Source organism: Nansenia antarctica (genome assembly GCF_963989245.1).
Source record: "Nansenia antarctica genome assembly, chromosome: 10".
Taxonomy (NCBI): Eukaryota; Metazoa; Chordata; class Actinopteri; order Argentiniformes; family Microstomatidae; genus Nansenia; species Nansenia antarctica.
In genome coordinates, this window is record NC_137680.1 from 22,312,388 (window position 1) to 22,337,740 (window position 25,353).

The 25,353-nt window shown below is 40.3% G+C and overlaps 1 protein-coding gene across 1 annotated transcript; it reads left to right on the forward strand.

Moving 5' to 3' along the window:
- Positions 1-1,656: 1,656 nt before the first annotated feature.
- selenbp1 (selenium binding protein 1) lies at positions 1,657-18,796 on the forward strand. Its single transcript, XM_080540293.1, has 12 exons — positions 1,657-1,745; positions 2,370-2,423; positions 3,653-3,765; positions 8,903-9,088; positions 9,545-9,665; positions 11,269-11,451; positions 13,238-13,419; positions 15,781-15,859; positions 16,136-16,257; positions 16,378-16,470; positions 16,900-17,018; positions 17,885-18,796. Exons 1-12 carry the CDS (start codon positions 1,742-1,744, stop codon positions 18,045-18,047), a joined length of 1,419 nt encoding a protein of 472 aa, XP_080396419.1. The 5' UTR covers positions 1,657-1,741; the 3' UTR covers positions 18,048-18,796.
- The last annotated feature ends 6,557 nt before the right edge of the window (positions 18,797-25,353 follow it).

Consider the following 25,353-nt stretch of genomic DNA (forward strand, 5'->3'; position numbering starts at 1 on the left):
GCCTTAGTGTGTTCAATACTTTTTTCCTGTTTCATTCTACTGTATTACACATAACTTTATTTACATATGGACTTTAATGTTTAGACTTTTTGTCTGGATTGTTTGAGTTATTACCAAAGTCTGGTGCACATTTCACTTGAATAGGCTCATTGGAAATACATTTGCTGGTCAAAATATTGATGTGCTCAATACTTATTTCCCCTATTGTGTCTCAGATATGTATAGATCAGATGATCAAGAACAAAATCTTGAAGCTAGAATGGTAACATGTAGCCAAACAAGATGTTTTATTTTTTTTACCAAGGAAGCCTAAACAGTTATAATTTTGTCTCCATGGTAATGGTAATTCTCATTATTTGGAGGCCTTTTTTTATCGACTGACAGCCCTTCTCACAAATGTTTGTTACAAATATAATATGTTTTAATGTTAACCGTTGGGCGTGGTTTAACTTGTTATATAATGTTTGATAGAATTTTCATCTTTTCAACTTTGAACGAATGACCTAACAGCTGGATTGAGTGTAACTGTTTTACTAGTCTCGATACACTTTGACCTGCTGCGAGCTACAAACATTTTGACACTTCCCATTGCGTATTCTTCGGCCTAATTATGATTTCAAAAGTAACATGACATGCAGTCTGTTTGACGTTGAGAATGATTTAACTTCTTCACCTGCTGAACGCATAATATGAGGGAACGAAATTGGCACTCATGCATTGCAATTTATGTATAAATACGTATGCTTATGTTTAATGTAAACGTATTTAAAGTATTAACGAGTATTAAGAGATGGAATCCATATTCATAACAAATGACAATAAAACGGCTTTTGAAATATTGTAGTTGCAAGTCTTCATATTTGTTTTGAATGATTATTACGTTTCATAGTTACCCAAATGTTAATGTGTGTGCATACATAAACCGTGCAAATGTAAGGTGGTCTTAACAAATGGACATTTTAAATGGACAATCTTCTAATAGGAAACTGCACGACAAAATGTAATGAATAAACAGTAAGTCGACAGGTGCTCATGTACGCTTAAGCCCTGAAGCCTGTGTTTTGAGTGGAGTTCTATATTCTCTTGTGTTTGGTAACAGAGATACTTCCAAAGGTCAGACTATGGGATCTGACGTCAATGTGAAAAGAGCGGGCCGACGCTACCAGAGATAATTTCCATTTTTTTTTTTTTTTTTTATAATAATCACTAAAAAAAAACGTTACCAAAGATATTTGAAGTAAAGACGTGAACATCGGAACTCAGTTGGTAGACATTGGCGCATGCGCAACCTAGCGATGGACTCGAGGAGTTGTGTTCCTCGGGCGTTATGTAAAAGAACTTAACTTTGACACATTTTTTTTTCTTCCCCAGGACCCCAGTTACTATGGCCCCATATATATATAACTATTACACGCCTTGAAACTTGTGTATTCATAGGCTAATGTTGATAACACACAGGGTTAGGACAGGGTTAGTGTTGGATTATTAAACTGCTATCAATCATTAACCTGAGAACTTGAGACAACCGGTTGTTACATTTATGTAACAAGAATGCAGTTAAGTTGGACAGAGGAGTGTTTTGTGTCTACGTGCAACAGGATAGGTTCTCCTGCCAAAAACTCCCCCTCTCCTGTCAGACCCCTCACCCGTTGGACCCCCCCCACTCTCCTGTCGCACTGCTCACCCCACAAAACACTCCACATTCTCTGTTTCTGTCGTGGACCAGTGCAAAGTCTGCAAGATGGGTTTGTGCAATTTTCATCATATTTAATTTCTTTCTCGCAAATGTTTGTTACAGCCTGTTGAGCCTGGTCTTCAACTTTTTCAATCATGTTATCTTTTCAACTTTGAACAAATGACGTAACAGCTGAATTGAAACGCGTTCCTATACTATACTTGTATACAAGTCTCGTTCTACACTTTGACCTGCGAGCTTTAAACCTTTTGACACTTTTCCCATTGAGTATTCTTAGGCCTAATTATGATTTCAAAAGTAATATGAGACAAGAAGTATGTTTCTGCATAATCTGTTTGACTTGAGAATGATTTAACTTCTCCTTCACCTGCTGAACGCGTAATATATTTGAGGGAACGAAATGCATTGCAATTTATGTATAAATACGTATGCTTAATATGTTTAATGTAAACTTATTTAAAGTATTAACCTCTGTCTGAAAAGAGAGAGGGAATTCATATCCATGACAAATGTAAATAAAAACGTTTTTAAAAAGGAGATAACGTTTTAACTACAATACTTACAATAGTTACCTACAGGAGACAGTGATCACACATTTTGGGGAAATAGCACCAGCAATAATGTAATGTTAGTATTCAATGAAGAGTATGCTATATGCCTGTTTTTATATTAGCTGACTGCAAAGGCTGTGGACCCGGCTACAAAACCCCCCTGGATGCCATGAAAGGTAAGTCCAACCATCCGTTTTCTAAAGTATTTGGACCAAGTTGATGGTCAAATGAATGGAAGCGTTTATTAGTGCTATTTGAGTAAAGGCACATTTCCACATTCTGTTAAATACAATGATGCTGTCTTCACCTGTATTTCGTCAGTCAGTCAGTCAGTCAGTCAGTCAGTAACCCTATGCTTCCTCTTAAAATGATGAATAACATAAAAAAGGATAGTTCACTCAAATGATAAAATTGGTTAAATGGTTGAAAGTAAATTAAAGTCGTTTCTGGGCCTGGAGACTGTTATTCAGAGTCGGTTTACTCAGTCACTGATACCAACTGCCAATAAACACTAGAGACTTCAAAACATTGTTCATTGTTTTCATTCAGTTACATAATCACTGTTAAAAACTTGGAGGTGTTTGTCCATGCAATTTGGCACAATTCAGCCAATTTAAGCCTTTCACCATTAGGTTTTGGTGTTAACAGTTTGGTATTGGAGTCAGTGGTTAAGCAAAAGGTCCAGGACCATTGTAAGAAAATAAAGGACAGCAACTTCTGTGTTTAAGGAATCTTTTAGTTGTTGTATCAAACAGCAGAGCAAGTTCATCCTCTGGGTCCAGCTGTGTGGTCTGAGCCAAGAACTTATTTTTTTTGTTTTCTATCAGCTCTTGCAGTGTGTTACCCTTTTATTGTCTGTCTGAAGCAGTATAGAACACATTAATATCTTCATGTCAAACCAACCTGTATGTTAATGGTTTGATAGTTTTAAAACATCACTGGGTGTTGTGAACCAGTTCCAAATAGTTAGCATGTCTGCTAAAAGACTAGTTCTAACATTCTTACACCACGGAACGCTCTCTCCAGGCCCATAGACTACTTTCAAGGGAACCCCCTATGGTCATTTGGGTGAGCTATCCCTTTAAAGAATGAATAAATCCCCATAGATGCATCACAAATAATGTATAAGTAAATTGTATGTTGTATAGAGGTACAAAAGAGTTAAGCTTTTTATGTGCAAAGCTCCAGATGTTAGGACATGTTATATCACCTTTATATAGCATTTGTTCTATGAAATGAGAATTATTAAGCAATGAGAATTAGATTGGCAACCAATAAACTGAGATTATTGGCAGACCTCCATGGGTAAAATGCAGGTATTTATAGGGTTTGCAGTTGTCAGGGTCGCCTTACCCTGTCGCCGGGAGTATACTCCAATGTCACCTGAAATCTCTTGTGTTTAAAGGGCCACGGGAGGAGATTGTGTATTTGCCCTGCATTTATCGCAACACTGACATCCAGAAACCTGATTACCTCGCCACAGTAGATGTGGACCCCAAGTCTCCCACTTATTGTCAGGTACTGTAATCCATTCTTAACAGGTAAAATGTTCTATAGATGTTAAAATACCACAACCATTCTGCAGTCTTGGTTCTGGGATTGTAATAGCATCACTTCACTACTCAAAATCAGATTGTCATCCATCAGCTTTGCATCTAAGTTAGAAGTCCATGTCCTGTGCACTAGTGACATCTGTTGGTAGTGAAGTGGGGAAATTTCAATTCTGCCATTGTTCTCAAATGGACCATCCCCTGGAAGACAATGGCTGTGAGCTCTGTGGAATGGCTTGAGGTGTCAAAGTGTTGTGATGTCATCAGATTAAATGTAATAAGATGAATGATAGTATGAAATACCAAATCAAAGATCAAATAGAATATCAACTTATCAACAGCTCCTAATTGAAATACAGTAGTGTGGTTTTTAGGATGATATAAAAAGCAGAGGTCAGGGAAACGCTATCTTTTTTCGTGTGTCCTGTTCTGGGGTTTTCATCATGTTCTGAGTAGCATTGTTTTGTGGTGACTGGTGGTAATCTTTATCTCTCGCTATATAAAGTATTATTACTATTATTATCATTTTTTCCCTTTTTTTTCTCACTATGTTCATTGCCATTTTCTTATTTTATAACACCAGAAAAACCATACAATAACAAAGACCAGAAACAGAGACACATACACACACTACTACGCATCAATATTGGATTGAATACAGAGAAAACAAAACATTCCTCTACTTTGTACAAAATATTCTCAAACAAAGCCTATATTCCCATCACATGATGTTCATGTATGGTTCCCAAAGTCCAGAAGTTTAGTCTGTTTTGATGTTTGTATGAAGTCCGGGTATATTCCAACATTTTAACATTTTAACATTTTAACAAGTTTAACATTTAAAGGGACTTTAAATTAATAAAAAATGATTTGTGTTATGTCAGTACGCTAGGAAACCGATATGTCATTTGGTCGTATAATATATTAGGGATGCACTGGAGACAAGAAAAACATGATAGGTAATTTCTTCATTTTAACATTAGGGCGGTTATGTGTGATAGGTCCCAACATGTGGAAGTCATCAGAGCATATCAAATTGGGTGTCAAATGAAAGCTAAGAGTGTATTTTTTAAGGAAATTAAGTAATAAATACAAGTCTCAACCATCTTCCATCAAAGAAATGTAGATAAGCAACGGCTTTGACTTCTGGTCAAACATATTATGGAAATGCGTCTAAGAAAACATCTACCTTCTTTGAAGTCTGTGAAAAACATCAAACCTCATTAATGTTTAGGAAATGGTTTGGCTTCATAAGTGTAAGATATTTTGCTAAGATAAGTGCTCTGCGTTATGAGGAGCAAAAATAATGGAAATGAGCAAAAGTAAGAAGTATAGATAGACCTACAAAATACTTGTAGTGTTTTTACTGATATCTATTTAGTTTATGAATTAATAAGTGATTAAAATAGGTCATTCTGTTACCAAATCGGCAACAGAATGGCAAAATCAAATCAGTATTGGATTTACTGCAATGTAATTGGCTACATTGACTTATTGTACAGGTTGTTACCTAAAAGGGTTCTTCAGCTGTCCCTGCGGGAGACGCCTTTGAGGAACCCTTTTGGGTTCCATGTCGATCCTTTTCACAGAGGGTTCTACATGGAGTCTTCAGAATCAGAATAGCTTTTATTACATCTTACTGTACACAAAGAGTAAACACTCAAAATACACAAGAGTAAAATTATTTGGCTTTGGTTCTTCAACATTGACATTGCAGTATTCAGATACAAAACACAATAATAACACAATAATAATAAGTAACATAAGTAAATACGTTAAAAAAGCAACCCAACATTGATAAAATAATTAAGTGATGGATTTTACAGTGGGTTCAATAGTGCAAAAATGCTGTGCAGAGTACGATGATTCATTGATCTTGAGTACAATGGGGAAAGTGGTTACATAATTAAAAGATTACCGAACGTTGAAGCTGCACAGTTCTTAAAGTAAATGTGCTTTATTTATTTTTATAGTTGGAATTGTTAGAAGTACATAGAGTTGTATAGTTGTTAAACAGTGCTATCAAGGGTTTTTGTTTGGCATATGTTTGAATATGAAGAATGTAATCCAATATGGTGTAAGATTCTACTGTAGTGGACATGAATATCAGGGAGAGAAGTCTTGATCTTTATCGTAGTGTAACAGGAAGCCAGTGGAGGCTGGTGACTTCCAGAATTGAGGAGGCCAATTATTTTCCGCTTGCTCGCTTCACTCGCGATGGAATGTTCCCTGTTCTTCTTATCTCTGAAGAAATGACATTGCTGTAAGTCTATGAGCCTGCCTGATAATTAACTCAACTTTAAAAATATATATATATATTTATATATATATTATATATTGATAAAGAAACTGTTACTTATCTTTTTTATATGCTAAACTTGATTAAATTGATGATTACATGTTGAAGCTGTAGAACAAGAAGAAGAATGAAAAATGTAGGCTAAACAAAATTGTTTTTTAACCACATAATTATCAAATTCCTGCCTTTTACACATGTTCACTGGGCATTTATATTACATCCAAATGTCATTTCTCAACTTAATTATCAGGCAGGCTCATAGACTTACAGCAATGTCATTTCTTCAGGCAGGCACATCTAAGCTCTGCACAATGAATTCCATCAATCAGAACTTTCCAAATAGTATGCCTTTGGCAAGCACAAAGACAGATAAGAAGAACAGGGAACATTCCATCGTGAGTGAAGCGAGCAAGCGGAAAAAAATTGGCCTCCTCGAAATAGACTACATTAAAAATAAAACTGTTTAATAAATCCTAAATGTTGTCTACCTATTCGATGTATAAATCGCGCCAGAATCTCGCCGACTTCCGAGGTCATTTTAAGCAAAAGTATTTGGCCATTTGAACTGTTATTTTCAGGGATAATAGCCATGGGTGTTCTAGACGTGTCCTGCAAAGGACAGGACACTCGTAGCCACTATGGCGAGTGTTTCTTTGACTGAAGTGACTGGCGAATTCTCAAAATGGCTTCATGTGATTGGACGAACAAAATGTCAATCTTTCAGCCCTGGGCTCAATGCATGGTGAGGCCAGGCCTCCTCTGCCCACCCATTTTCAGTGATTTGGCCAATCACATATTGCCATGAAAAAAATTGCATTACATTGACTTCTATGAGAAACCACTTTCCTGGGGGAGGCCTGGCCTCCCTCAATACAAACGGATAGGGATTCTGGCCTGTAGGTGCTTTACAATTGCAATATTGGGTTTAAGCCATGGAAAAATTCAGATTTATGAACAAAACGGAAATAATATTAATATACAAAAAATTTCAATATGTTTTTTGTTAAATAAATAAAAAATAAAAAATATAATTATTGCTTTTTAAAATCTCTCTCTCTTCTCTCAAATTATTGGGGAGGCCAGGCCTCCTCCACCTCTATGGAGGAGCCTCCACTGCAGGAGGCAGTACAGTTGACTTATACAGTGAGGGAAAGTATTCAACACATCAACACTTTTTAACTCAACATAAACTATATGGATAAAAGTATGTGGACACAATTAGCATCTGGGGCTGTTTTCATGGTTTGGGCTATCCCCCTTAGTTCCAGTGAAGGGAAATCTTAATGCTACAGCATACAATGAGATTCTAGAGAATTGTATGCTTCCAACTTTGTGGCAACAGTTTGGGGAAGGCCCTTTCCAGTTTCAGCATGATAATGCCCCCATACACAAAGTGAATGAATTAATGACATGGTTTGCCGAGTTTGGTCTGGGAGAACTTGACTGGCATGTTCAGAGCTCTGACCTCAACCCCATCGAACACCTTTGGGATTAATTGGAACGCCGACTGCGAGCCAGTCCTTCTCGCCCAACATCAGCGCCCGACCTCATTAATGCTCTTATGGCTGAATGGGAGCAAATCCCCACAACCATTCTAAAATATAGTAGAAAGTCTTCCCAGAAGAGTGGAAGCTGTTATAGCAGCAAAGGTGGGACCAACTCCATATTAATGCCCATGGTTTTGCAATGAGAAGTTCAACAAGCACATGTGATGTTCGGTTTTCTCAATACTTTTGTCCATATAGTGTATTTCCATTGCAGCTATTCACATGCAATTTAGACCAGACACTGGTATTAACTCAATAAAACTACACAGCTAAAGCAGTTGTAACACTCCAATCCATAAAAAAGTTGTGTGCAATAAAGGGGAATGACACAGGCAAGAAGTATTGAACACGCTAACTGAAATGTACAGTTAGGTCCATATATACAGTATATCCCGAATTTTTGTTATTTTAGCTGTTCATCAAAACATCTTCAAGTTACTGTTATATAATTAATATGAGCTTAAAGTGCAGACTCTCAGCTTTAGGGTAAGGATATTCACATCAAAATTGAAGGAAGGGTTTAGGAATTACAGCTCTTTAATATGTAGTCCTCTTTTTCAATGGACCAAAAGTACCGTAATTGGACAATTGACTCAAAAACGGTTTCATGGGCCAGTGTGGGCTATTCCTTCATTATTTATTTATTAATTAAGTAGGTAAACAGTCTGAGTTGATTCCAAGTGTGGCATTTGCATTTGGAAGCTGTTGCTGTATACGCACAACATGCGGTCAACGGAGCTCTCAATGCAAGTGAAACAGGCCATCCTTAAGGCCGATTTAAGCTTCTGCGTCGAATTTACGCACGTCTACGCCGTAGCCTACGTAAGGGGTCTCCAAGTTTATAGTTCTACGTTCTAGTTCTACGTTCTACGCGGACCGCGTCGCGTTGGTCGGTGTACTCATAGCGGCATAGAAAAATATGCTTTTCTTATTCTATCTCGTTAACGGTACATGACTAGGCTGCAAAAACAACCCAAAAATCCATCAGAGAGATAGCGGGAACATTAGGAGTGGCCAAATTAACAGTTATGCACATTCTGAGAAAAAGAAAAATGCACTGGTGAGCCCGGCACCACAAAAAGGTCTGATGTTAATATCCTGTTCATATTCTTGCAATAGTTAAATTGTACTATTGACAAAAATGTGCTGTTTTACTGCTGTACTGTTTTTAACTCCAACACTATTACACTTTACTGTCTGAATTGTTGATTATTGATAAGTGAATATTTATTAGAGGTCTGGCCATGTTTGTGTCTTAGGTCATTCACAGACTGCCCATGCCCAACCTGAACGACGAGCTCCACCACTCTGGCTGGAACGCGTGCAGCAGCTGTTTTGGCGACTCTTCAAAGAAGCGCAACCGCCTCATCCTTCCCTCGCTCATCTCCTCGCGGATCTACGTAGTGGACGTAGGGACGGAACCCCGCTCTCCACGCATGCACAAGGTAACGAGTCCCCTAACAGGTGATGGTGACGGTGACGGTGGATCCTGGAGATTATGTTGACTGACCATGTTGTATATGTAAGGACCAAAATCCCTCCTGAGATGTGCTGATGTCCTGAGAAACCTGGTGACCAACTACAAGAAACATCTGACCTCTGTGCTTGCCAACAAGGGTTTCTCCACCAAGTACTAAGTCATGTTTTGCTAGGGGATGAAATACTTATTTCCCTCACTCAAATGCAAATCAATTTATAACTTTTATATCATGTATTCTTCTGGATTTCTTTGTTGATATTCTGTCTCTCACTGTTAAAATAAACCTACCATTAAAATGATAGACCGTTCATTTCTTTGTCAGTGGGGCAAACTTACAAAATCGGCAGGGGAAAACTGTAAATCGGTTTTGACACAGAACATTGTTTTTGAAGGGCGAATCATGATTGTTCATTTCCTTTAGATAGTGGAGCCCACTGAGGTCTTCTGGAAGTGTGGCCTGGCCAACCCCCACACCACACACTGCCTGGGCAGCGGCCAGATCATGATCAGCAGCATGGGAGATCCCTCTGGGAACGGAAAAGGTAAGACCAGTGCAGGATAGTGAATTGTATTTCGCGGACTCCAGATTACAGCCTTGTACTGAATATACTAGATAACACACCTTCATGTTTATATACTAGATAACACACCTTCATGTATATATACTAGATAACACACCTTCATGTATATATACTAGATAACACACCTTCATGTTTATATACTAGATAACACACCTTCATGTTTATATACTAGATAACACACCTTCATGTTTATATACTAGATAACACACCTTCATGTTTATATACTAGATAACACACCTTCATGTTTATATATTAGATAACACACCTTCATGTTTATATACTAGATAACACACCTTCATGTTTATATACTAGATAACACACCTTCATGTTTATATACTAGATAACACACCTTCATATTTATATACTAGATAACACACCTTCATGTTTATATACTAGATAACACACCTTCATGTATATATACTAGATAACACACCTTCATGTTTATATACTACAGTAAATAACACACCTTCATGTTTATATACTAGATAACACACCTTCATGTTTATATACTAGATAACACACCTTCATGTTTATATACCGTACTAGATAACACACCTTCATGTTTATATACTAGATAACACACCTTCATGTTTATATACTAGATAACACACCTTCATGTTTATATACTAGATAACACACCTTCATGTTTATATACTAGATAACACACATTCATGTTTATATACTAGATAACACACCTTCATGTTTATATACTAGATAACACACCTTCATGTTTATATACTAGATAACTCACCTTCATGTTTATATACTAGATAACACACCTTCATGTTTATATACTAGATAACACACCTTCATGTTTATATACTACAGTAGATAACACACCTTCATGTTTATATACTAGATAACACACCTTCATGTTTATATACTAGATAACACACCTTCATGTTTATATACTAGATAACACACCTTCATGTTTATATACTAGATAACACACCTTCATATTTATATACTAGATAACACACCTTCATGTTTATATACTAGATAACACACCTTCATGTTTATATACTAGATAACACACCTTCATGTTTATATACTAGATAACACACCTTCATGTTTATATACTAGATAACACACCTTCATGTTTATATACTAGATAACACACCTTCATGTTTATATACTAGATAACACACCTTCATGTTTATATACTAGATAACACACCTTCATATTTATATACTAGATAACACACCTTCATGTTTAGTGACTATAGATGATCGTTGTTAAAGCTACTACTACCCATAGGCCTACTGGTCTAAAACCTCATAATCATGTTAAAACATTGACAACTGTGTAACAGCTTCTAATGATTATTAATGATATTGCTTAAAAGGGACTTAAAACTTTACAAAGATGAGACTTGACTGGGACAAGCATGAAGTGGCTTATTGGCAGCTTTATTCTGATGAAATGACTAATGCTCGAAATCTGTGTGCGTTTGTGCGTGTGCGTATGCGTGTGCGTGTGTGTGTACGCATGTGCGTGTGCGTGTGCATGTGTGCGTGTGTGCGCGTGTGCGTGTGTGTGTGTGTGTGTCTCTGCCTGCTCTCAGGTGGCTTTATCTTGCTGGACGGTGAGACGTTTGAAGTGGTGGGTAACTGGGAGCAGCCTGGGGAGGCAGCGCCGTTCGGCTACGACTTCTGGTACCAGCCGCGGCACAACGTCATGATCAGCACTGAGTGGGGGGCGCCCAAAGCCCTGGCTGGCGGCTTCGACCTTGCACACGTCAAAGAAGGTGCAGGAATCTAACAGATCATCAGCATCTGGAAATTAAAATGTATAATAAAATGAGTTGGGTTGGAGTGTAAAGGATATTGTAAACAACTAATAGTATACGACTTACTAATATTCTAATGACTTATGATTAATTTGCTTATTTTCCAATCAATTGTAGTAGTTATAAAGGTGGGGCACTACTAAAGATTTGATAATAGACTGTAAAATTCAACTTTACATGAACCAATTATGCCAATATCTAGTCTCAGTATTCTAAAGGCGGCAAACTCTTAAGTTTTCATGGATGCAGTCATTCACATGAAGACACATCGATCATTCACATGAAGACACATCGATTCGATGCACACATTCGACTCGATGCACACAAACATCGATTCGATGCACACAAACATCGATTCGATGCAGAAAACATTTATTTTCTAACAAGCTTGAATATAAAACATGGTGGGAAAGATTACAGTCCACACAATACAATATTTACCTAACTTTACACTGGCACATAATGCCCTCAAAGAAAGAGATAGTGAAAATTGTTAATTACTTTGAGGTGCCTTGAAAGCTTTGGTTGCTGAAGAATGCAGTGGAATCTGTTCAATTACATTTAGGGAGTGAATCTGGCGAGAGTGGATCGTGATGGTTTCTTAGTTCAGTCTCGTCAGGCAAAAAATATCAATAAGTGCAACAGTCTTTTAAGTATTTGAAATTATTTCCAATACTTTTTAAACCCAGGTCTAGTATGGACCCTCCTATCCCAAAGTATGACGTAATCGATGACAATCGACATTGATTGATTTATGTATCCAGGAGAAAAACTGTATTTGTAGCTCCGAAAAGTCCGAAAAGTTTTGACCCTCAATGGAAAAAAAACTGAGGTTATTGTTTTTAATTGTGCCCCCCTGGCCCCCCTCGTCGATGCCCTTGGTCCCCTGGGTTCTAACCTCTCCACCTCAGTTGGGAACCTTGGAGTAATTTTTGACAGTGCTTTTAAATTTGAAAAGTTTTGACTGTTTCTTTTATCATTTTCGACTCCTGGCCAAGACAAAGGCCTACCTCTCCCAGAAGAACCTGGAGAGCGTGATACACGCCTTTGTCACCACTCGCCTTGATTACTGCAACGCACTCTACGTGGGGATTGACCAGTCCCTGCTCCGCCGCCTACAACTTGTTAAAAATGCGGCTGCGTGCCTCCTTACGAGGACTAAAAAGTACGAACACATCAGCCCAGTTCTGTGTTCGCTCCACTGGCTGCCTATGCATTACCGTATCGATTTAAAATGATCCCTGACCGTTTTTAAAGCTTTCAATGGACTGGCCCCCCTCTACCTCTCTGAGCTTCTGCACCGCCACACCCCCTCCAGATCCCTTAGATCAGCAGATCAGCTACTGCTGGTGGTGCCCAGAACCAGGCTAAAAACCAGGGGAGACAGAGCCTTTGCGGCCACTGCATCCAAGCTTTGGAACAGCCTCCCCCTCCACGCTCAGACCCACCTGTTTTCCCTGGCCTTCCCCCCCACTTAGCCATCGGTCCCTGGCTTTTATTGTTTTATTGTAGGTCCCTGGCTTTTATTGTTTTATAGTTTTTAGTCCTTTTATCTTCTCTTCTTTAACTTTATCATATCTTGTATTGAATTGTGTTGCGTCTTATTTAATCTCCTGCACTTTACCTGTACTACACCTGTAAAGCACTTTGGTTTCAGCTGCTGCTGTATGTAAACGTGCTATACAAATAAAGCTGACTGACTGACTGACTGACTGACTGACTGACGGTCTTCTTGCGTGTGCAGGTCACTATGGGTCTGCTCTCCATGTGTGGGACTGGACGACGCACAAACGGCTGCAGACCCTGGAGCTGGGGGAAGAGGGCGCCATTCCCCTCGAGGTCCGTTTCCTTCACGACCCCGCCGCGGCCGAGGGCTACGTGGGCTGTGCCCTCAACGGAACCGTCTTCCGCTTCTACAAGACCACAGTGAGCAGGCCCTCCTTATCACTGCCACACCTTACAGGCCCTCCTTATCACTGCCACACCTTACAGGCCCTCCTTATCACTGCCACGCCTTACGGCCTCACTCATTCTATAATCCAGTTTATATCTACAAACTTGGGAATACTGTAGTTGCCTAGACAGGCTTTATTTAAAACTTAAGTGACACAACAGTTGCAATGCATTATTATAAGCATGTATGAAATGTTCCATACACATATCCTTTTTTCTCGACAGAAACAAATGAGCACACTGATACTGCTCTCATGGTATATTGATGGATAGTTTTTCAAACCTAGCTGTGTCTTCGTCAGGTCAGCTGACGAAGTCGAAACATTGTTGGTCTCTGTGTGTCAACAAATCTCTGTGGGAGTAATGCCAGGGTAGCCATACCTCCAAATCACGTTGTTCTCACGACTTCTTTGGAGGTTTCATAGCTGATTTCGTTTGAATGGAGCACGGGTTGTGACATGACATTTTGATTGGCTTTGAGCTGAAGTGTTTCAAGAACATCAACCCCTTATTTCGTTACTCTTCATGGAGAAAAAAAACTACCCACGTAGTGTTAGGGTGAGGGTTAGGGTTCAGTGAAAATGATTGGCTGTTCCTTTTTAAGCTGCCTATTGGCTAGCCTCCACCCCTCGCTAATGCATTCCTGCTGAAGACTGGGACAAGAAAGACTGGGAGCCTAGGTAACTATGGCAGCAGTACAAGTGTTGTAGACTTTTCCCCCTCCTCCTCTTTCTTTATGCATGAGCCATTGTAATTATCTTAATATTGAGCCATAATATGTTCTATCTTTTCTATGGGTTCAAGTTAGCTGATAACTCGCTGATCTTTGATTGGTCATAGCCCCAAGTATTCCTACAAATTATGATATCCAATCGTTACAAATGTTATAAAACATTTTGACAGCGAAGCATTTTTCCTTATTTTAGCTCTATACCTCAAAGGTAACATTGAAATCAAACAATTAATATAACGTTAAAGTACAAATTGTCAACTTTTATTTGAGGAATATTTTATGGATATTGGTTACAGCATTTAGAAAAAAAAGGTTATACATAATCCCCCTATTTCAGGGCACCAAAGGTATTTGGACAAATTATGTCCAAATTAAGCACTCATGTTTAGTATTTGGTCACACCCCAAGGCTCAGTCCTCGGCCCCCTGCTCTTCCTCTATTACATACTCCCCCTTGGTCACATCATCCACCAATTCAAACTGGACTTCCACTGCTACGCCGATGACACCCAGATCTACATCAGCACACAGTCACATCGAAAACTGCATATCTCCAATAAAAACCTGGCTGACCCACAACTTCCTCAAACTGAACAGTGACAACAGAACTCTTTCTAATCGGGCGCTTAGGTGGCGTAGCGGGTTAAGCGCTGACCATGTAACCGCAGGGTCCCCGGTTCGATTCCGGCCGGGGACATATCCTGCATGTCATCCCTCCTCACTCTCTCACCCATCCTTCCTGTCTAAATCTTCACTGTAACTGTCAGTAAAAAATGTAAAATGTGAGTGGGACTGCCCCACTCAGAAAAAGAAAAAAAAAGAACTCCTTCTCATCGGCACCAAATCCACACTCAATAAAACCGGACCCATCACACTCACCATTGAAGACACAACCATCACCCCTCCCCACCTTGGCTTCATCCTGGACCCCACCCTCTGATTTGATCCCCAGCTCCATTGTCAAGACCTCCTACTTCCATCTCCTAAAAATCGCCAAAATCAGACACTGCCTCTTCCCCCCCGCTGCTGAATCCCTCATCCATGCCTTCATCTCCTCCCGCCTTGACTACTGCAACTCCCTACTCACCGGCATCACTCACCTTGATCCCCAGCTGGCCACAGGTTGAGGTGTCCTTGGACAAGACACTGAACCCAAATTGCCCCCAATGAGCGGCGCCTTGCATGGTAGCTTGCCACCATTGGTGTTTGAATGTGTGTGTGAATTGGTGAATTTACCCTCCATCCCCTGGACATGGCTGTGTTAACTGTTTCCTGTACCTGTTTGTTAATACTGTGTTCTATGTACTCATGTTATCTGTCGCTTGTTGTTTCTGTGTTTCTCTGTACCCATACTGTCAGCGTCTTCGAGTCCCTGAAAAGCGCTTTTATAAATATGATGAGTTATTATTATTATTATTATTATTATTATTATTATTATTATGTTATGAGAAGGCCAATCAAGAACAACACTGGGATCTATTGTAGGAGCTCTTAAACTCACACTTTAGACAGGTCACACGGTAGGGACTGTAGGTCCTTTTTATGAACATACATGAAATGTTGCCTTGGTAATGTTGACACAGTATTGTTTTGTCTATGCAGAAAGGTGACTGGGCAGCTGAGAAGGTCATCAAGGTCCCCAGCAAGAAGGTGGAGGGATGGGTCTTGTCTGAGATGCCAAGTGAGTGTGTGTGTTTGTGTGTGTTCAAGTTTCATGTTTCATATTTATTGTTACGTCACATTACACAAGTGTAACAGAGTAAAATTCTTAGGCTTTGGTTCCTGACATTGCATTGCAGCACAAGATATATGGCATAATAATCAAGCATAATTCAAGATAAAAGTCACAATAGTACAGGACATAATGTATATAGTATAATAGGCATATTACAAGATAAGGTTGTGTGTGTGTGTGTGTGCGTATACTGACATACTGAACATAATGTATTTGTTTCAGGTCTCATTACAGATATCCTGATCTCTCTGGATGACCGCTTCCTGTACTTCAGTAATTGGCTACACGGAGACATACGACAGTATGACATCACAGACAGGAGGAACCCACGCCTGACTGGCCAGGTGATGTTATTTCTATCTGCCTATGACTGTTGGACACTCATTTCAGATCAATCCTTCTGAAACAACTGATTCAGAAAGATGTCGTGCGCTGACTGTGGTCACATCTCTGTGGGTTTAAAGGTTTTCTTGGGTGGCAGTATCCAAGACGACGGTCCAGTCAAAGTACTGGAGGACCCAGAGAACCAGAGCCAACCACCCCCACGCATAGTGAAGGTGTGTAAGAACAGCCATCCTTAGATTTTGTATGACCTCTGTACCTTATCATTTTACACACTTAGTATTTACACTGCAGGATATATCACTGACGTGGTCAACCATTTTTTTTATGTAAATGTCATGTAAGAAGGGTTTTGAGAAACGTACAGGTGCCAGCGATACATCAGTCTACAATGGAAGAAACGGGGGATAACCCTGAACAAAGGCTCCAAAAGTGCTCAAATGCGTCCTGTTGAAACTGACGAAGCTCACATTCTAGTGACATATCTTACCGGTACATGCTTCTGTTGCCTTTAAATGACTCATGAACCCTATGGGGGGGGGTGTTAGGGGTTCGTAGATGACCCATGACCCCATGGGGGTGTGTGTTAGTGGTTTGGGACAGAGGTTGGGAGCAGACCCTGACTTCTCTGTGCTCCACACCAGGGGAAGAGGGTGCAGGGGAGCTGCCAGATGCTGCAGCTCAGTCTGGATGGGGAGAGGCTGTATGTCACCACCTCTCTCTACAGTGGCTGGGACAAGCAGTTCTACCCTGACATGATCAGGTAAGACCCAGTCTCTGTCTGTGATCAGGGTGTGGAGGGGTGTTATTAAGTGCGAAACTGTAACCGTAACCATTGTTGTTTTCAATTTTGGTCAATTTTGACTCAAAATACTCTATATAGCATGTTTTTTTTTATTGTAGCTTGTATCTAACAATGTTCTTAAAGAAACCATTGATTCTTCAACATGAGTGTAAGAAAAGAGTGTACTGCACGCCAAGCTATTGCTAGCTGCAGTATTCTAAACTCCCATTGGGTTATGCAGTGGGGGTTTGATTCTCAATGTGGCGGGGACAATAACGCTGAAATGCAGAATCCAACTTTGGACAGAGGATGTGGGTGTATATGTGTTTCAACAGTTGTCTTGTTAATTACTTAATCACGTCTCTGGGGAAGATTTTTCTGCTATTTCCCTACAATTTCTCAATCAAAACAAACCTTTAAGGTGGATTGTGTTGCCAAATTGTCTCTTTTTTATTTTTACTAAAGCAAAACACCATGTTTTCTGTGTTGTTAAGCCAGACTGGTGGGTCAGGCAATTTGCAGTTTCACAAGACATTGGACATTAGAGTACTTATTTCTTTATCTTGTAATTGTATATACTGTATGTATTTTCCTTTGTCTTCTTCATTTACTTTTGATCCAAATTATTGTTGCTCAGTACAGCCTTTGATTGATGATATCATTAAACTATTTATATATAAAGCCTCCAAAACTTGAAGTCATTGTAAGGTATAGCTCTCCTATGCATGTGCCATTATTCAATGTAAAATCAGTGTCTCGCAATATTTGAATGCTTATGTTGCCTATTTACCCCAGTCTGGTCCCCCCCACCCCTCTCTCTCTCTTTGTCTCTCTCTTCTTCCTAGGGAGGGCTCTGTCATGATGCAGATAGACGTGGACACAGTCAACGGCGGCCTCAAGTTAAATGAGGACTTCCTGGTTGACTTTGGCAAAGAGCCTGGTGGCCCGGCCTTGGCCCATGAGCTCAGATACCCCGGAGGAGACTGCACCTCAGACATCTGGCTCTAAACCTCCTCCACCCCTCCTCCACCCCTCGCATTCCACATTAACGGACCGTAATTATTAATCGCTTGCCGAGCACAATGGAATCAGTGGAATAATCCCTAGTGTAAACTATGGGCACAAGCTAAATCAAGTACAGCTTAAGTATCTAAATGAAGGAAAAAGTATACTATTGTGATTTTTACTTTTGATCCAGTTCTGGTAAAGAGTTGGCTAGGCAATACGGCCAAAATTCCACCCAGCATGGAATGTATATGTCTTGTAAGGATTGAGGTCAGTCAGTGCACTTAGTACACACACACACACACACACACCATTTGTTCATTTGTTATCTGTGTGTGTGTGTGTGTGTGTGTGTGTGTGTGTGTGTGTGTGTGTGTGTGTGTGTGTGTGTGTGTGTGTGTGTGTGTGTGTACTGGTGCACTGACCTTAAATCCTAACAGTGTGTGTAGGGCTACGGGTCCATTGAACGCTCCATGAATAGAGCAATCAGTATTAGTTGGGAAGCAGCAATTCATCAATGAATGTTTGGGCATTTTAGACATATATGAGAATTATGTAATTTTAACTAGTACATTCCTACAGATTGACTGCCTAGGTTTTGGTCGGGTCAAGGAATTTGTCTGGATTATTATTAATTTGTAATTTTGCTACATATGCTGTACATGCTACAGAATACTTTGAATCATAGCACTATTTTTTACATTCATATTCTTCCTATGCTTTTAATAAAAAGTGATATTAGTTAATATGCACATTGGTTCATAGTCATTACATAAATATATTTTATCATTGAGTCTCACCAAAAGTCCTTCAGCACAAATCACAGATTTCTGCTTCACTGTGTCCATTACACTTACTTACTTACTTACTTACTTACTTACTTACTTACCTGGGACATAACATAAGGCTGTGTCCATTACACAGGGAAGCAGAAACGTGCCTATTTGCATTGCCTCCCAGACACACAAGTAGCCCAGACACATATGCACATCTCCAGAGAGATCAGAGCAGTGTGTAGCACTCCAGGAACCATTTAGGGTTAAGTGCCTTAGATTCAACCTTAAGCCCGGCAGATACAACACCATTTCAGACAACAACAAGTTCCCACAATGGAATGCACGTTGACTGTAAACACTGCTTGTCTGCAGTGAACTTGAAACGATAACACATATCACAAAACAAATTAGACGCAGACACACTTACATTACAAACCGGTTATAATCACACTAAAAACAAATTAGACAGAGATTCTGAAAAATCCCAAATATTTTGACAGGGTTTGTAATGATAAGTACTTATGCATTATGTTGTGAATTGTGTTCTACTTTGCAGGGTCAGATGAATCACTAGTTATCACCCTGTCTGGGTCCAGAGGTTCTGTGAAACGTCTGGCTCACATTCTCCCACAGTCTTGTTCTGTGATGCTGATGTTGTTGATGCGTTGTTGTTTTATCCAGGATCTTTTCCCATTGTCGTTGTTTTCATCCGTTGTCCATCCTTGTTGTTTGTAGTGGTGTTTTTGTGTCGTTGGAGAGGAATCATCCTCGGTCAAATCAGCTGCCTCTGAGTCTTCGGGTGCACAGCCTCCGTCCGCAGCTGAGTCTTGCAGTTGCAGCCGGTATTTGAGGCTCACTTGTGGGCTTTGAAGCGTCCGAGAGGAACTTGTGTAAAGCCCCTCTGTCGTTTTATTTCTTCCTCCTAATTTTTCTTTTTTTTCCCGCTTCGCAGCTGCACCCGAACATTTTAGATTGGATTTTTATATATTTTTAAATATATGTTTAAGACTCAATGTCCCAAAATGCACTACTCGAACACAGTCCACTGTACGATTCAATGCTGAGCTAGACCCATATTTCGGGTTTACAATGTTTTTTAAATTTTCTAGAGTCGAGTTACATGTAACAAGTTGAATTGTGTTTATTTAGGGGATTAATAGGCCAATATGTTTCCTTTGGTGATATTAGAGTCGATAAGTAGGTTAGAAAGTCTTTAAAAACAGCACACTAAAACTCAATATCCCACAATGCACTACTCGAGCAGAGACTTTAACTTTAACTTTCTTAGGTTTTCATCTTACGTTTGGAGACATCTGGTGGACATTTTATGGCATTACATTCTTACTTTATTAATTGTATATCGGTGAATAACAGACGTGGTAACTCGTGGCAGCAGTTAGAGAGAGAGCTCCGGAAAATCTCCTTTACGTTCTTGCCCTGGAAAAGGCTTTATCTGTACATTGCCATTAATGTTTTGGGTTGATCATTGAGGTTGGGCAGGAGTAACGCGTTTATCTAAAATCTACAACCAAGAGAACAAGATGCCATATCAGTGGCATACTGGCATTGTAGAAGGATAACTGCCCTCTTCCCAAAGGTCATATAGCCAGGGTGCGAAATAAGGGGGAGCTCGGGGAGCTATAGCTCCCCTAGTGGTGACATGAGCTCCCCTGGAAACATGGTTTGTGAAATTTTGGGGGAGCTCTAAAATATTCCAAATTGCGATGGATTTATTCCAAGTTGTGACGGATTTTACCTGGTGTAATATGATTTGTAGAGGCATACAATCTATTTTGATGTTGGTATTAGGTATATAAATGATATATTATAGCCTACATATAGGCCTTTATTGGCTACAACTATGCGAAGGTAACAGAGCGGGGTGCACTGACGCTGAACCCCTCATAGTGATAAGTAGGTGGACATGGTGCGTGCTGCTGAAATAGCCGACATGCGGTGTGTGGTTTAAAAAAAGTAACGCCAGCTCAGTAAATAATTCAAACTTAATGTTTACTTATAGGCTATGTGAATGTGACTGCACCACACATGTGAACAGTAACAAAGCAAATGCAGTTTAATTTTATGAAAAACATTGACAACTAAATCAGCGCAAAAAAAAAAAACATCTCCCATCGGTCACTATTTGTTGGCTATCTGGTGATATGGACGTCTTTGAGTGTCTAGAAAAGCGCTATAAGTCTAATGTATTATTATTATTTATTATTATTATGGACGTCACTTTAATCCGGCAGTTCTCAAGGTTTTTATGCACCAATCGATTCCTCTAGTCAGTGCGTCTTTATCACATTCATTGATGAAAAGGACGACTCGCATGTATAGGTGGAAGGGAACATTCATTGTGAGCACGGAAAATGTGAGTCTCACAACGGCTTTGCATTGATGAAACCAGGTAGGATGAACGCATAGTTCACTGTCCATTCCTAAATGCCCTGTTTCCACCGTCAACTTTCCTCTTTAGACCTTTGGAGAGTGACATGATGTTTCTCTTGCTAGCAGGTTAAATGTTTAGCTAACTTCACCCGGCACGCAAACAACCAATCCAATAATAATGTGACCTTGTAAGTCTGGGAGGAGGGGGGAATAATTATCACAATAAAACTATGTTAAATAATTATTAGAATAAGTTAGGCTGCGCTACATCGTCAGTCCACACATTTATTATTCAAAAATATGGAAAAGGGTGAAACTACGTTTCAACGTTGTTGAGAATCACAACACAAACTTGCTAGTCAAGCCAAAATACTGCAACGTAATGGATTGGACTGCTACCTAGTTAACTACAACACTACTTTACATTGTTAGCAGGCTCATAAAACAAGCCGTGTTAGTTGACTAGCGATGTGTCATTGATTTTTTTTTTTTTTAATCCCTGGGCTCCCCCGCACACCGTGATTTAATTCGCACACTGCATATAGCCATTCTCAGGACACAGCACCAACCAATAGTAGAGAGAACATGGTCATTTTGACCCCTAACCGAACATGGTCATTTTAACCCTAAAGGCCAATGCACACGGCCCCGATTTTGTTGCACCGCCGAATTCAATTCTATTGTTTTGAATGAGACAATGCACACGGCGTGCGATGCGATATTGTCGCACGACAACATTCGATTCTCCATTCACACCAATTGAAATAATTCAAAGAATTGAGAATCGGATGTTGTCGTGCGACAAAATCGCACGCCGTGTGCATTGGCCTTAACCCTAACCCTAACCCAACAGATAATATCATTACCATTGACTGGGTGAAAGTTGGCTTAGTAAGGCTAGCATGGGATACCAAAAGAAAAGAAAGCCTCCATTACCTCACTGTGAGTTCCTGAATGTCCTGTATGGAAATCATATGTAAATGAATGACATGTTGACGGTTAATCTGTGTTTAACATACTAGTCTGTCCTTATACAGCACAGTTATGTTTAATTAACTATTTATTCCAAGCTCTTGTAAAATGTAATGACCTTGATTAGTGCTGTAAGGTAGGGTGCATCAAAATGCAATGCAAAAAAAAAAAGTCAAAATATCAACTTGTTCATTGTTGCATTTTGTTCTAGTGCACATACAAATGACTTTTGCAAAGTTTTGGGAAAATTCATTGAGATTTAGAGGTGTAACGCAGCATGTGAAATTTAGAAATGTAGACATTTTGAAATGTTAGTGTTCTTTCAGAACTCCAATTTCTTGACAACATGACGAGTCAATTTCTAAAGATACAACTAGTTTTTGAGAACAAGTTTTTTAAAAGAGTGAAAAATATTTATTAAGAACAAAGGTTTTGAGAACAACATTTACATTTTCATTGAACATCATTGAAAAACATTATTGAACATCTTGTTCTAGTCCTAGTCGGTGTTCAGCTTGCGCTTGCAGCACCGAAGGTTTGGGTGTTAAGAGCGGTCATGCTCAACTGCCTGCAGCACATTCTGCAGGTGCTGCTCGCTCCTGGCTGCTGCCACAAAGTCTGATGTCAGTTTGACACCACGCTCGGCACAGTCATTGACAACATTGATGGCACGTACATTTACCACACCTGCCTGGAATTAGGGTTGGGTACCGAAAACCGGTACCGGTTACTTTACATTCGGTAACTACCGAACCGAATTGCAACAGAGATTTCGGTGCCTCGTTTCGGTTCCTCCTCGGTGCATGTAATCCGAGACTGAATCGCTCTCAACAAGTGCGAGGCAACACGCTTGCAAAACAGTTTTGTGATTGGTCTGAATTTAGCGGGAAATATGGATTTCAGGAAATCCCTCTCCTTTGCGTCTCTCCATCACTTTAACAACGTTTTATTGGCAGGGGGAAAGAATTGGAGTCGAATTTTTATTGACAACGGATTTACATGCTGGAAAAACATGCAGCTAAAATTCAGGGAACATTTGGACAATAAGAGACACACGGAAGCTGTGGTCGCATGGTCTAATTACAGGGCAATATGCGCGGTGCAAAAATAATCTAAAATCATCACGAACAGAACGGCGGAGGTATGGGAAAACAGGGCTCATGTCGGTGTCATCAAAGGTAAAAGTTGGTTTTCTTTAACTCAGCTGATGCATTACCTTGCTGTTGATTGTTTACCGAATGCTTCATCTGACTGTCACACTGTGATTTTACTTGTGTAAACAGTTAATTAGCCCGTTTTGTGCGTGTACTCTCATGTAGGCCTACTTCATATTGATGAGCTGATAATCTTTCAGTGTGTGTGTGTGTGTGTGTGTGTGTATATGTGTCTGTCAGTCACAAGTTTATATTCTACGGATGTTGTTCAGTACTGTATGCGCGTTCCCGGTTCTGTGTGTACTCTTGATCAACGTGCCCCCGCAGAACCCGTACCCATCCTCCCTGCAGAAGAACACCTGGGAGGGCCAGGGTATGACAGGGTATGACAGTTAAGCAATATCACACTCGAGGTCGTGCTGTTATACTGAATATCAGCACGGCTGTGATTGGGTCGTAGGTACGAGGTAAGACAAACCTCCTTTTGCTTATCAGGAGTCTCTTCCTTAGGGACTCCTCCTCAGAAATCATCATGTCCAGCAAACTCTGGGACAGAACATTGCGTTAGTCTGTCTATGCTGGGAGAGACAGTGTTTGTGAATGTAAACATGCGTGTTATGCATTTTGAGAATGTTGTCATTGGTTTTTAGCTCACTTTGATATGGTTCTTGACCACATTGGTTCTCTCCAGTCTCTGGTCTTCTGGGATGCCGATCTCTTCCCAGATGTCCTTCAAGTGGCACAGGGCTTTATTCAAGAATGGATCGATGTGCAGCTGGTGCATGCCGAACCAGCAGTCTGGGTTGGCAAGGTCGGCCAAGCTGGTAGTCAGCGAGAGAAACTTTGGCTTGCCAAAGCCAGTGCCAAAGCGCAGCTGTGGGGCTCGCATGGGGAGAACAGCTGGCTTGTGCTCCAAGATGGCATCTGCAAGTGCACGCCTCTCGCCAACGGGCACCTTGGTGCTGAAGAGTGCCAGCGGCAGCATCTCACCAGTCAGGTACCAGAGGTGCCTCTCCAGTGCCTTGATTGCTGATGCTGCAATGCCCTCGTCAACAGACTTCTATGCGTACAGGTGGTGGTGAAGTGTGAGGTCATTCGATGCAGCATCTACGGCTTTGTCGCAGGTCAGCCACCACGTTGCGTAGATGTGCGTTATGAAGTTGGCAAACGCCCACTTCCGTGGTGTCGAGGTCGGCCTCTTCATCGCCCATTGCTGGCGCTGCAGGGGACGTGCCGCTCTCCTGCTCCTCCTCCTCCTCCACCTTCTTCTTCTTCTTGTCTTTCTTCACCTTCTTGGGCGTGGCGACGGCGGTGGCGGTGTCTGTCTCCTCTTCCTCTTCCCTCCAGCGGGGGGCGCTGTGGCAGGCTCAGAGGCCACGTCACCCGACACCTTCACTGACAAGAACTGTCCCATCTTCTGTATGTAGTATGCAGGTCCCGCCGTGGTAAGGGGCGGGGCCAGCAACGTATAGGGATCTGTTTTATGTAGAAAGACGAAATAAAACAGGAGAGATCATATTGCTTGTTTAGCAGGCTGTGGAATCTTTATTTACTTAACATCAAATGAATCTTCTCTTTATGCACTCTCATTGTTCCCCATGCATCTCAACAACCATCCTTTCCAACCAACAATCATCATACCCCAACAAACTTCCATCACACCATGTACACATCACATTTCTACCTGCACTTCATGCAATACTAAACCAATTAAATAAATTGACCTATTAACACTAACTGTTACGCTCCTTACTGTTTTTATTACAGTTCACTATAATCTTATTATCTATATTTTATTATCTTCAACACAATATTCAAAATATATCAGCCTCTGTCCAGCAAACTACATACAAAACTAGGCTACACTTACCAACAGTAACTGAAGTGAGCTTATATTTTATTACATACATACATACATACTAACTGATTCACAAACCAAACCCAATGAGCCCAGGAGCCAAAACGAAACAAAAGAAACACTTAACACTGGCGCGAATCACCACTCTCCCCCTCAAC